Source organism: Parus major, chromosome 4 (genome assembly GCF_001522545.3).
Source record: "Parus major isolate Abel chromosome 4, Parus_major1.1, whole genome shotgun sequence".
Classification (NCBI taxonomy): Eukaryota; Metazoa; Chordata; class Aves; order Passeriformes; family Paridae; genus Parus; species Parus major.
In genome coordinates, this window is record NC_031771.1 from 27,165,839 (window position 1) to 27,178,766 (window position 12,928).

The 12,928-nt window shown below is 43.8% G+C and overlaps 1 protein-coding gene across 1 annotated transcript; it reads left to right on the plus strand.

Annotated features, from left to right (window-relative positions):
- The first annotated feature begins 1,213 nt into the window (after positions 1–1,213).
- LRAT (lecithin retinol acyltransferase) lies at positions 1,214–6,251 on the plus strand. The gene is made up of 2 exons (XM_015623607.3): positions 1,214–1,828; positions 2,278–6,251. Exons 1-2 carry the CDS (start codon positions 1,286–1,288, stop codon positions 2,428–2,430), a joined length of 696 nt encoding a protein of 231 aa, XP_015479093.1. The 5' UTR covers positions 1,214–1,285; the 3' UTR covers positions 2,431–6,251.
- Positions 6,252–12,928: the final 6,677 nt, after the last annotated feature.

Consider the following 12,928-nt stretch of genomic DNA (forward strand, 5'->3'; position numbering starts at 1 on the left):
ATTTTCGCTTTTTTTGCTGGTGTGACCAATGGGATTCTACAACTCTGGGGTGGTCTAGAGATCTCATTCGTGTTCCACAGAGTTTAAAGTGACTGAGGAGAGAAAAATAACCTACTGTTTCAACGCGGTTTGCCTGTGGAGAGCTGCCAAGCTGTTACACACCAGTGCTACTCTTCCCGCTTCCCCGTTTCGTATTTGGCATCCTAGGGTTGCAGCGTTTGCCCGAGTTTAAAGGAAGATGCTCCACCAAACTTCTCCAGCATTCTTACGCGCATATCCTTCCACCTTCCCCCTCCCTCTGCCCGTTCCGTGTTTCTCGGAGGGGAAGGCTCCCCCCTGCAGCCGGAGCGGCTGCGGCACGAACAAAGATCCATGGCAGCGGGCTGGGGCGCGGTGGCGACGGCGGGGACTCGGTGAAAGGCTGCAGCCACGGCCACCTCCCCTGCCACTCTCCGCGCCCTGCCATCTTCCAGGTAAGATGAATGTCTGTCCCATCCATCATCCCGCCATCCCCGAGGGGGCGGGAACCTGCTCGGTTACTGAAACTTCCGAGCCTCCGTCGCAGCGGCATTGTTGACCTGACAGGGCTGCTCTTTTGTGGGCTCCGTTGCCAGGATTTAGCCATTTGCATAATGGATTAGCATGAAACTGAACGCACGGGAATGTCGCTCCGCCGTTTCCCACTCTTTCTTAGCTGGCGGACCTTTGGGGCGGATTAATTTATAAATGTGACTTCCCGCTCTCCCTCGGAGACCTGTTTTCTTTGAGGGAAGACAGACGCTCCCTCCCCAGTCCCGCCGCCGTGCGAGCACCCTTGGCAGCCCGCCCGGCCCGCCCCGATCCGATCCGGTCGCCGCTTGTCCCCCGCCACTGCCGGGTTGGGCCCCCGGAGCCCCTCGGGTTCCACCGGCGGGGGAAGGTGCACGAAGCGGCCTCGGGAGCCCCTCGCTGCTCTTCCCGGGGCGGGTGAAGGGCTTTACCCCGCACTTCTCCGTGCACTTCTACCTGGGCAGCACGGGCGGTAGACGGGGCGGAGCTGCGGGTGGCTCCAGGCTGCGGGCACCGCGCAATCCCGGAGGCCGAGCCGCCGCCACGGCCGGACCGAGGGACGCCGGGCCGGCTGAGGGTGCCCGCCGCGCCCCCCAGTAAAGCCCGGCGGTCCTCGGGGCGGGCGCTCCCCGGTGGGCCGGCCCGGGTGCCCGCCCCGCCCCGCCGGTAGCCTAGAAAAGCGGTGCCGGGGGCCAGGAGCGCTGCTCGGAAGCACCAAGGGTTTCCCCAGCTGACCATGAAGAACCCGGTGCCACAGGCGGCCTCGCTGCTGCTGGAGAAGCTGATGCTCCTCGTCCACATCCGGTCATTGCCCGCGGGCTCCGGCGGGGAAACGCCACCGCCTGCACCCGGCTACTACGACACCAGCTGCTTCAAGAGAGGAGACCTGCTGGAGGTGCCCCGCACCCTCTTCATCCACTTCGGCATTTACCTGGGCGAGAACCGCGTCGCCCACTTGATGCCCGACATCCTGCCCTCCATCACCAGCGACCGTCGGCAGATCCAGCAGGTGGTGACCAACAAGCGGCTCATCCTGGGCGTAATCGCCAGGACGGCCAGCGTCCGGGTGGACACGGTGGAGGACTTCGCCTACGGCGGCAGCATCCTGGTCAACCACATGGACCGGCTCTTCGAGGACCAGGTGCTGGGCAGCGAGGAGGCGGCCCGCCGGGCGGAGAAGCTGGTGGGCGCCACGGCCTACAGCCTGCTCTGGAACAACTGCGAGCACTTCGTTACCTACTGCCGATACGGAGCCTCCGTCAGCTTCCAGACCGACAAGGTACGGCCCGGCCAGCGGCGGCGCCGCCCTTCCCCCGGCGACCCCGCTCCCCGGAGCTGGGCCGGCCGCCGCGGGCCCCGGGCGGGGCTGCCGGTACCGCCCGCCGCTGCCGCCGCTCTTCCCGCAGCGGGCAGTGCCGCCAGCGCGGAGCTGCTCGGGACGGCGGCGAGCCTGGCCTCGGCTGGCTTCAAGCGGCGAGGAAAGCGAAGCTGAATTAGTAGAACAATTAAAACGCTTCTAAAACGCTGTCTGAAGCTACAGGTTCTAGCCGGAGCCACGGGCAGTACCGGGGGTGATGCGGTGCCAGCCCAGCTCTTCCCTCTTCCCCTCCCTCCGGTGAGCCCGTGTGAGAGCTGTCCCGAGAGTGGCATCGCCAGCTCTCCAGCCAAGCTTTCCTCTTTAAATCTCATCTTTTGCACTTGTTTTGTTTTTGTTTGTTTTTTTTCCAGTTCTGTGAGACTGTGAAGATGATTATTCGGGACCAGAGGAGTGTGCTCGCGTCGGTGCTTGTGGGACTAGCGTCAATTGTCTGCCTAGGTGTGGCACCCTCCACCACGCTCCCCACCATCTTCATTCCATTCTTCCTGTGGATGGCTGGCTAACAGCCTTTCTGGAGGCTTCCATTCAGTGTCTGTATATAGGATGTATACTACTGTATTTATGAAAGCACACATTACTCACTGGCATCATGTAAAGTTTCTTAACTTTGTGCACCATTTTAAAATACAACTTTGTCTAGAACACAGTGCACAAGGCATAGCTTACTGTGTAAGCCAAATAACAGATTTCCTGAAAATCTTGGTATATTTTAACACACTTTTAAATCATGGAAAAAGTAGGGTTGCGATGCAGTTCTGCTCCTTGTCTTTAGCCAAAAATTATTCTAATGACATCCTTCATGCTCTTCAGTTAATATCTGGGTGCCATAACTATTAATAAAAATGGATGATGGAGTTCCACAAATGGACAGAAATGGAGAACAAACTGCTTACCTCTTCCGTTTATAGATACAGTGTATATTCAGAAATTACTATCTTCATTCCTAAAGTACTCCTTGCTGGAAATGCAAGTAAATTGACTCTTTTTTGAGAGCAAAGAAGAAAAAACAACCCTGAGCTGGGTGCTGCAGGAGCACATCTGGCCAGACCAGTTGAAGTCATTTCCCTTTTGGGAAATGTTCAGAAGTCTGTCTTTGTATTAATTGTGCAAACACTTTTTACCTTATTGAACGACTTTTTTGTTGGGTTAGTGACAAGAAAGATAGCAATTCCTCACCTATTTCCTTGCCTGTGATAGTGGCTAATATGGCTAATATAAATGGTTACAGAGGGATTTAGGAGATGTAGAAGAAATTTGCTAGCTTTATGTCAACTAGTGATGTACAGATGTTGGGACATTTCCAGCATTCCAGGGCACATTGCAGGGAGGAGGAGGGCAGGCACCAATTTAGTTCCTACCATTCCTCAGCAGTGGAACTTGTGTAGGTGTTGTAAAGTATCAGGGACCATTGGAGCAGTTTCTGTGGTGGCTATATTGTGACTTTGGACATTGCCTTAAAACATTTTCTCAGTGAAAGAGAACATGTCTTTCTGTACTCATCTCTTGTAAGCATTCACTTTCAAGCCAGTAGCTGGTGATAGAAATGTTTTATCTTCAAATGCTGAAGCCTTTCAGTTTACCAAGAATGTGTAAAGTTGGATTTGAAATCAAGTTTATGTAGGCAATTCTTTAAATGGTAAAAACCTTTGCTATTTTTTCTTCTTAGCAAGGTCTTTTATGTATGAAGAGAAATTTTTCAGCTCCTGGAACGCTGAGTGTGCATACATGTGCTTACTTGTTCACATGCTGTGCCTGCTTTCCTTTCTAGTTAAAGGCCAGTATGATGGTGTCTTCACCAAGGACTCAGCCTCAGATTTATTCTGTTAATGCTGTGCAGTGTCCTGCCACCAGCTCTGTAGCTGATATGGCCACTTGCCCATTTTTAGAAGGACTCCTTTAAACTGTGCTATAAACCCCCTCCTCCTTCCCCTAGACCTTAGAGATGCTTGAAGGTTGGATTTTTAGAACTGAGAGTCTACTTGGCTACTCTCTAATCATTGTCTTCTGGCTGCTCCATCAAAACTGACAAAGAATGTAAAGACTGGGATGAAATTCCAGCTCATAGGAAAGAGCAGCATGACTCCTGCTGCCATCAAATTAGAGGGGATTTCAGCCCAGCTTTCACTACATGTTCAATCGACAGCACAGCTCCAAGCAGCTGGATATCAATTACTGCTGGATCCTTGTAAACAACTTCTATTCTGCTTTGAAAGATTGCAATGCTCAGTGTAACTGTTTCTGGTAAACTTTTGAAATTAAGGTGTTTTTTAATTTACATGAGTTACTTTTTCATAGTGTATGCATTAGTAATATTTACATAAACTCCTGTGTGGTTTTTTTACTTGCTGTGAATAAGGCATGAGCTGTAGTCATAACTCTAATTATATAAATAGATTTTATTCATTTAAAAATGTCTACTGACCTCTTGAAATTGAGTATAATGCTGTAGCATTACTCTAAGATATCCCAGTAGGGCTCTGAACAGGCCATTAACATGCAGTTACATGGTGTCTGATTACAGGTGGGCTTTTCTTTTACCCTTTATTTAATTGGGATTTATAAGAATTCCAGTAATTCTTACAATCCACATATACAATAAACAATGGGGTCATGACCAACAACTGAATCACACGTGGGACTCTTGGAAGGCAGAGAAATGTTCCTTCTCTAGCTTCAGTATCAAAGGACCGGAGCTTCTGCACTGCTAACACTGTTGAGCAAAAAGCATCCAGATTGACTAAACTGGGATTTTCATAAGGTGTCTACGAATGAAATGGAAGCTGTTCTTTGCAGGCTTTCAGATGTATTAGTAGAGAATTTTCCTTCAGCTTATAAAGTTTTAAACTTACGAAATGGTCTAGAATGTTTTGCTGTATCCTTTCATCAAAGACAAGTGATAATCTGGGCATAGGAGCAGAAATTCAGCTGCATGTTCAGGCAGTTTTCCTACCAACTACAGTTCTAGCAAAGATCTGGAAATTTTGTTAAAGTCAGGCATGAGTCAAATCAGTCATACTCTGAGGAGAGAAACAAGACTAGCAGGCATGAATTTTCATGTTCGGCTCAGCGGGTGGTGTTTGTGCTCTGAAATATTTTGGTAAATGTCAGTGTCAACTTTTTTTTCTGTAATTACTTGAGTAAAAATAAGCACTAGCTGGAGCATTGCATTTCAGACTTGAGCTCAACTGTGATGCCATTGAAATGAAGGAGTTAGTTATAACAAGAAAAACACAGAAAACTGTGGAGAAGTTCAGCTGTTGGGGAAATGTGTGTGCTTAGAAGTGAAATTGTTCATCAGTAACTGTTAAGTGATGGGGAGTGTAAATCCAGAGGCATAGCTCGTTTTAGCGGGGTCTGTTTTGAAAAGCTGTGTGGTTAAACCAGAATATGTAATGAAAGGAGAAGGAGTATAACCATCACCTCATGCCACTGGAAAAGGCAAGTAGTGAGGACATCAAGTTTAAAGGATAGATGTTTCACTTCAGGCTTTCCAAGGAAAACAAAAATAAAATGAGTAAGGTCCAAAATGCTTTTAGAAAACCCGTGTTTAAAAGAAATTAACAAAAAAAGGTAAGTTACTAAATGAAGACGTTAGAACAGTGTGCTTTCTGGTTTTCTGTTTGCATTTGTTTTAGCTTGGAACATAAATAATTACTCATTCTGCAGTGAACAGTCATCTGCTGTTTGATTTCACTCTGTATTCTCCTGTGCTGAAGGAGAATGCTACACTTAAATACTGTTGAGGCTTTTAATGAAAACAAAATCATAGTAATACTTGTTAAAGTCTGAGGGGGTAGGGAAGAGGGAATTAAACTTGTGTGTGACTTGACATGGTCCAGACAGGTTTTAGAATGCAAACTGCAGCAACAAGAGAGACATTAGAACTGTGATCTCTAGAAATTATATGGTGCTGTATTATTTGTTGCATGTTCTCACATTAAATAAAGCATCACACACCACTGGATGATACAGAACCGTGTTAGACAGTCATTAGTTAGCATCTCCTTTATCCATTGAAATGAAAGTTCTCAGGTGACTCGGGCATTTCCTCATTATGCTTTGTAATAGATTTGGACTTGATTCATCTGAGCATTTAACATGAATGAGCTTTCCGATGGGAAGTGAAGATAGAAGAGCTTAGTAGTTTTGAAGCTCTTTGCTGTAGTGCATTCCAGTCTCTTGTCAGCCTTACAAATATCTTTCAGAGCATTGTGCTGGTAGAATAAACGATCCCCTCTGCTGTAGGAATGGAACACTAAAAGTATTCAAAGGCTTTTGTTGGCATAATTTCTTAAAAAAAAAAAAATTCTGTTGTGTTCTGTGATGTAGCTTCAGTTCTGAAGTCAAGAGAGCATTTAGGATATGGTCCTGAGTTCTCAGAGACTGTGGGAGAAGTGGGACAAGTGGGGAGACCTTTAGGAGCTTAAGTCAGAATTCCATTGAATGCAGTTACCACAGTTCCATCTGTGACAAAACTGGGGGTTTGGAGTTACTGTTTCTGTGTCTCACAGGGTAGAAAACTTTCTGTAAGACTTTTGGTAGCTTTTTTATGTTTCACCTGTTTGAAAGAGAACTTTGTTTAATCACGTAGCTTTGTTTCAGAAGTTACCTCTTCTTTACTGTGTATCTGTAAACCACAAAACTATACTTGGCTGCTCCGTGATGGTGTGATCTGGGGAAAACCAGCTGCACAGTCCCCTACAACTACATCACAACACCTACAACTTGGTGCTTGGTCTGAACAAAGCAATGAGAATGTGACAGGCAGATAATGCAGGTTTATTTTGCTTGCAAGGGCAAGGCATATTAAGTGTGATGAAGGACAAGTCAGTGAATGCAGAAGTGTGTGCCTGGAGACTCAGATGCTACTTAGTTGGGTATGCAGGGCACAGCGTTGTCTGCCTTCCTGTGCCCAACTGGAGTTTAGGAGGCTTGCAGTGAGGTTGCATGTTAGCACAGAGATTAAAAGGATTAACTTGGCTTCCCTTAAATTGAAGTATGCCATCAATGCCACAGGCTGTAAGCTAACCTAGTGAATGAGCTGGGCGGGGGTCCATTTCCTGACTACGTGGTGGTTCACTGTGTGTAGCTGAACTACCCCACTGTTTCACCTCTAATGAGCAGCACCCCCTGGCCTGCCTTGACCCATGGCATCCTCCAAGAGAGTGCCAGTTGCCAGGTGCTGCAACTGGAATAATGCAAACATGGATGGCCATGTACAAATATGCAAACCTATTTTGCGACCTTGTTTAGCTGATAAGCCTGGCCAGAATTTTAAGATAGACATCCCCATTTGTTACCCAAAGCCCTTTTGTGACTGAGCAGAACTTTGAATGGAAACAGCAATGCCAATTTACAAAGAGTAGAAAAAAAACGTGGTGGTTACATAATTTCTGGGCATTTGGGAGACCTGTACCTAGGACCTTCTCAGTCCATCCTGCAGGGGTTCACAAGACTGTGGATAAGGCTATGGGGTGGCTACCTTTTCTATTTTTAGTCTCATGTTTAGGACAGTGATTGATTTCTTTGGGGTTTTTTTAATCAAGTCAGACAATACCTGCAACTTTCAGTTAGAAGGCCAAAATGGCTCTCTGTCCACTTTTCAAACAGGCTCTGTTTGGGATCTCCAAAGGCAGGTGTCACTTCTCATGGTCTATTGGCCTCAGTGATATTCAGAATGGGAAACAGATCTCTAGATGCAGTCAGAAACTGCTAAGATTGGGACATTTTTGGAAGTCATTCATAAAATTTTCAGGTAGAAATAAGGGAGAGACTATTTGGTTTGATCAGAGGTCTGCTTCTTTACTGCACTGTTGATTTCATTATAACAACTCCTTTTAGTTAAAGCAGATAACCTGCTGTACCTCCCAAAGTATTGGCTACAGTGTCTCCTTTTTAACTCTTTCCCATTTCTAAAACCAGGACAATAATAATCTCTCTGATTTCTGGCTACCTCTGGGACTTGGTTAATATTTGCATAAGGTTGTAGGTTTTTTGCATTGGACATGCCCAACAAATAAAGTGCACGGACCCTCCCCAGAAGGCATTTTCTCTTCATGTGAAATCAGAGTTCTGTGAGGCTAAGAAGGCATACTAGAGTATGTAATTAAGAATACATTTAAATGAAAGGTTATGCTTTGCTAAACTTGCCAAGCCACCTTATCTTCTGTTTGTGCACAGGCTGAGACCTAACTCAGATTTTCACCCATGTTCTTTGCAGTTTTGCAGAAAGTACCTGCACGTTTCCATTAAACATAAACATAAATAGAGGGAGCGGTGGGTCTGCTACTCCTGCACAGTAGGAAAAAGTTAGTAATTAGTTTGAATCAAAAGAAGGAATGTGGATGTGAAGATAATGAGGAGTTTCCTGCACTCCTGCTGGAAATAGCAGAGTTAGATATTAAACAGAGTAACTTTTGCCATTTATATTTGCAGACTGGATTGTAGGTAGCTCCAGGTGAATATTCAGGAGAAGGGAGGCGCCTGATTTCAACCACTTCATTTAGTGTCTAAATGACGTGATAATGCATTGTGTATGTAGCCTGGAGCCAAGGATGGCTTGGTCACCTCCAGAACCAGAAATAGCATGGCTGTGAGAAATGGGACAGTGCCTTTAGCCCTAGGGGGTGATGGCTGTTCAGTTCAGCACCATCTATCCCAGCTCTTTCTCTTTTGGAGCCTGAACAGATAACATTGTGTGACCCTGTCCTGTACTGCAGTCATACCTGCTCACCTGAAGCAAGAGATCTGAATCATGCAGATACACTCCAGACTGTTTCAATTCCATCCCAAGCCTCCTTTTATTCATGGTGAGTTATACAGGTTGCAGTTCTGATGGTATCTCAGGAGTCCCTTCCAAAGTATTTCAAATTTTGGAAGAGGAGCCTGAAGGTCTCACTTAGGGCTGGCTGCAAATCATCTCAGACTGTCAAGTGTGTAAGGTTGCAATACCCTGAAGTATAGATGAAGATGTAGCCTGTGATATCCACAGTCATGTAACCACATACCATTACTCATCTTTTCATCAACCTTGGGATGTAGACAAACCTCCGCTGCTCTGGAAATCCAAATATGTAATAAACTAGGACATGGCCTTGACAAATAGGTAAAAATAACATTTCTTCATTCAGTACATCAGCCATTTATCACGGATGATTGCGTGGTAAAGACAGTTGTTTGTATTCTTTTAGTTACTATCCAAATTTCTGGCAGTAAGTAGGTTTGGTCGCAGTGTATTGAAAGAAAGAACCACTCCACTGTACAAGTAACTATTTTAGAATGACAATTTCATCATGTATTGACAGACAGGGTGTAGGCTGGGAATAATGTCTTTTCAAAAACTTGCCTGGAGAAAGCAGTAATTCTGCTTGGCTGATGAGCTGAAATTCCAGCAAGGAACAGAGGGTTTCTATTTCTGATGTCTTTGAGCAGTTCCAGTAACTAATATTGTTAAACCATTGGGAACTGCACAGGCAGTAGAGCTGATGCATAGTCATGAAACGTGTTTCAAAATTATAATGAGGTTTTTATTACTTGCAAAGAGATTTTTACTAGCAAGCTGAAAATATCCACCCAAACCAGTTATAGAAGTTACTTTCCCTCAGTAATTTTCTAGTTTGCATTTTTCATTTTGGGGAATCTTTGCATTAAAAGCTCTCTAACAGACAGTACTACGTGCTCCAATTAAATACAAATCTGTGCTTGCAACAACAGTCTGTTCTTATTGGAAAGACAGTGGATTTGTGACATTAATTGTGTCAGTGTATAACTGAGCAGGAGGGGAACATGGGGTGTGAGCAAAGTATCTATCTATACAAAAAACATTTGATCCTAATTAAAAAAATATTAAGAGAAATTCCTTAAAAAAAACCTGCATAATTAAGATTGCACAGTTAAAAGTTATACCATTACATCACTAATTATGTAGTACTCTGGGCTTATTTGTTACAGCAGCATCACTGGGTTGTGTTTCTTCCAGCTAAAACAAACAGGAGCTTTGTTACTGTCTTCATAGAGAGAAAAATTAAATATGGAATATTGCCACCAATTCCCTGACTTCTCCAAAATCTTGTGAAAATTTAATAATGATGTTCAGAAATCAAGCCCCAGTAATAATGAACTTTACACAGAATTATGATTCGAAGAATCCTACGCATCAAAAACTGCTCTTTTTTTTTTCTTTGTAGTTTTTCAAACCTTTTCAGGCAGTTGTCTACAGATGGTTTTGCACTGTCACCATTGTTTCTACCAACGTTTTTGTTGGTCTAGGCAATGCACCTTTCAGGTTGCTTCTGAGATTTTTTTTTCTGTGAACAAAGCTACTCCCATTATTATTTAGGAAAAATGGACACTCATTCCAGATCTGCAGCAAGACTACCAGACACTATTAACAACTTTACTACCTTTAAGCACCTTGAGCTTATAAATGAGGGCCGAATTTTTACCATCAGAGGAAATAGGGAATGACCTTGGCAATATCTGAAAGTCAGTTTAGCAAAGTATAATTTTCCACCGATTAGCAACAGTGAACAATTGAGGACAGGGTACAGGTACAGATAGATTCTTGATATGTTCTCTGAAGTTTACAATTTGCAAACTTTCAGCTTTAGAGCTTGCATTCATTTCATAATGTTTAATACTCTTACCCTGTGTGAACTTCTCTTACTCCATTTTTAGTTTATCAGCCTGACCTTTGAAAGGCTGTATGGCAAGATAACTTATAATATATGAAAAAGCACTTTTAAAAAATTTGTTTTTCTTACATTAGCTGTCCCTCCCCTTCTTGTACTACAGGGAACAATGAATAATCATTTGCATTACTTTTTTTCCACTTACAGTCTCACAGCTCAGATATTCCTGATGTGAAAATCAGAGTTTTTGCTGTTTCCACAAAGTTGTGCTTTACTCATCTGTGCTAAAAATGCCTTTTATTGTATTCTCAGTTTAGCACTAATGTGAGGCTCTGTTCCTTTAAAAAAAGAACTAGCTTACTTTGAAAAATGCTCTATCACTTTTGTGTTGAATATTCCTACAACTTTTTTTTTTCCCTATAGCCTAATTCCTCAAAAGAGCTTTTCTTTATCACCTTCCAGTTCTCTCTCTGGCAAATGCTTGGCTTTTAATATATTTTAACAAGGTCTTTTTTTTTTTTTTTTTTTTAATTACTATTAGCTTTTATGTTAGCAAGGTGATCCTCTAAGTCTATTTTCACTTGTATCCCCGGGCCTTTCTATGTAATTAGCTGGTGTTCCTTGTCTGGATATGAGATAGACTTTTTGAAGGCTGGCACTTGTAGTATTACTAGAGAGCGTCCAAAGAAGGGTCAGGAAGATGGTGAAGGGTCTGGAGGGGAAGTCATATGAGGAGTGGCTGAGGTCACTTAGTTTGGCCTAGAGAAGAAACTGAGGGGAGATCTCAGTGTGATCTACAGCTTCATTGTGAGCGGACAAGGAGGGGCACTGATCTCTCCTCTGTGGTGACCAGTGTCAGGACCTGATGGAATGGCATTAAGCTGGGTCAGGGCAGGTTTAGGTTGGATATTAGGGAAAAGGTTCTTCACCCAGAGGGTGGTTGGGCGCTGGAACAGGCTCCCCAGGGAAGTAGTCAGCACCAATCCTGGCAGAATTCAAGAGGTGTTTGGACAATACTGTCAAGCACAGGGTGTGACTCTAGTGCTGTTCTGTGCAGGACCAGAAGTTGGAATCAATGATCCTTGAGGGTCCCTTCCAACTCTATGATTCTATGAAGTCTTTAACTTTGCTTGTTCCAGCTCACATCCTCCTGGGCCAAAGGTGCAGCGAGGCAGGCAGCGTCTCCCCAGCGGCCAGTGTCCAGACTAGAGTGGAAAAATCCCAAATCGATCACCATCAGCTCAACGTGGTGTGAAGAGAGTTGCAGCATCTCCCGGCTGCCAGGAAAAGAGGAGTGGAACTCCTCCAAAATGAGAACTGCTGTGGCTGACCAAGAGCTTTTTTAGATAACATACTCCCACCTAGCGGCCCTCTTAGAGTCAGGAACATGCACAGTCTCCAGCAAATTCTGAAGTTACCTATGGAACTCGCATTTAAAGAATGAGTAAGTCAGATATTTACTAAGTTGATATAACTGCTCAGGAAGTCTAGAAATGTTGATTTTGAATTCCTGTTTAACTGCTGTAACATCTAACCAGAAATCATGAAGGAACAGTTAAGCTGCATAACACTGATTCTATATTTTGTAGTACAGTTATTACTATAGTATATAGTTGCCCACAATGTAGTTAGTGATTCTCCGTTTACTTTTTCTCCAGTTTTTTACTTTTTCTACAGTTTTGGTTGTGTCACTAGGGTTCATAAAGAAAGACAATAGCTACATACAGAAAAGCATTTAAAAACCATTTTGTTAGGTGTACTTAATACTGTACAAACAGAAGTTGTGGGATTCAATGCATGCATAAGAGTTAAAGATATAAAAATGTGTGTAGATACATAAATGAAAGAAACACATAAAATTACAGGTAACATTACTTCAGGCTTTCTTAATTGTGTCTCCAAGGAGAGCACTACATCCCTAATAAAGAAAATTACACAGAACTCTTAAGTTGTTCAACTAGAATTGGTATTGACAGTCCAGAATTTCGTGACCTAAGAGCTAGCTAGCAGCTCACAGCAGCTGGATTGCAAATTAAAAGGATGTGAACTGGATACATCCATGCCTTTTAGGGTTCTCAGTATAAACAGGAATTCAAAGCCAAGTATGAGCAGCCTGAAGAAAGACTGAACTCTTTTCACTTTTCAAATCACTCAAAAGGTATTTTAAATATTTAAATTTACGAAAAGTTTAATGACATCTTGTTGTCTACTGTTGCATTCAATGTAATTTATTTCCAGAATTATTTAATATTCAAAAGCTAATGTGATATAAAAGTCTTCAGACTCCCCAATGAACTTCCACTTAATGTCTGTCTAGTTCAGATCTGGTACGACCAAAGACTTTATAGTTCAACACCTATTTGGTTTCAGT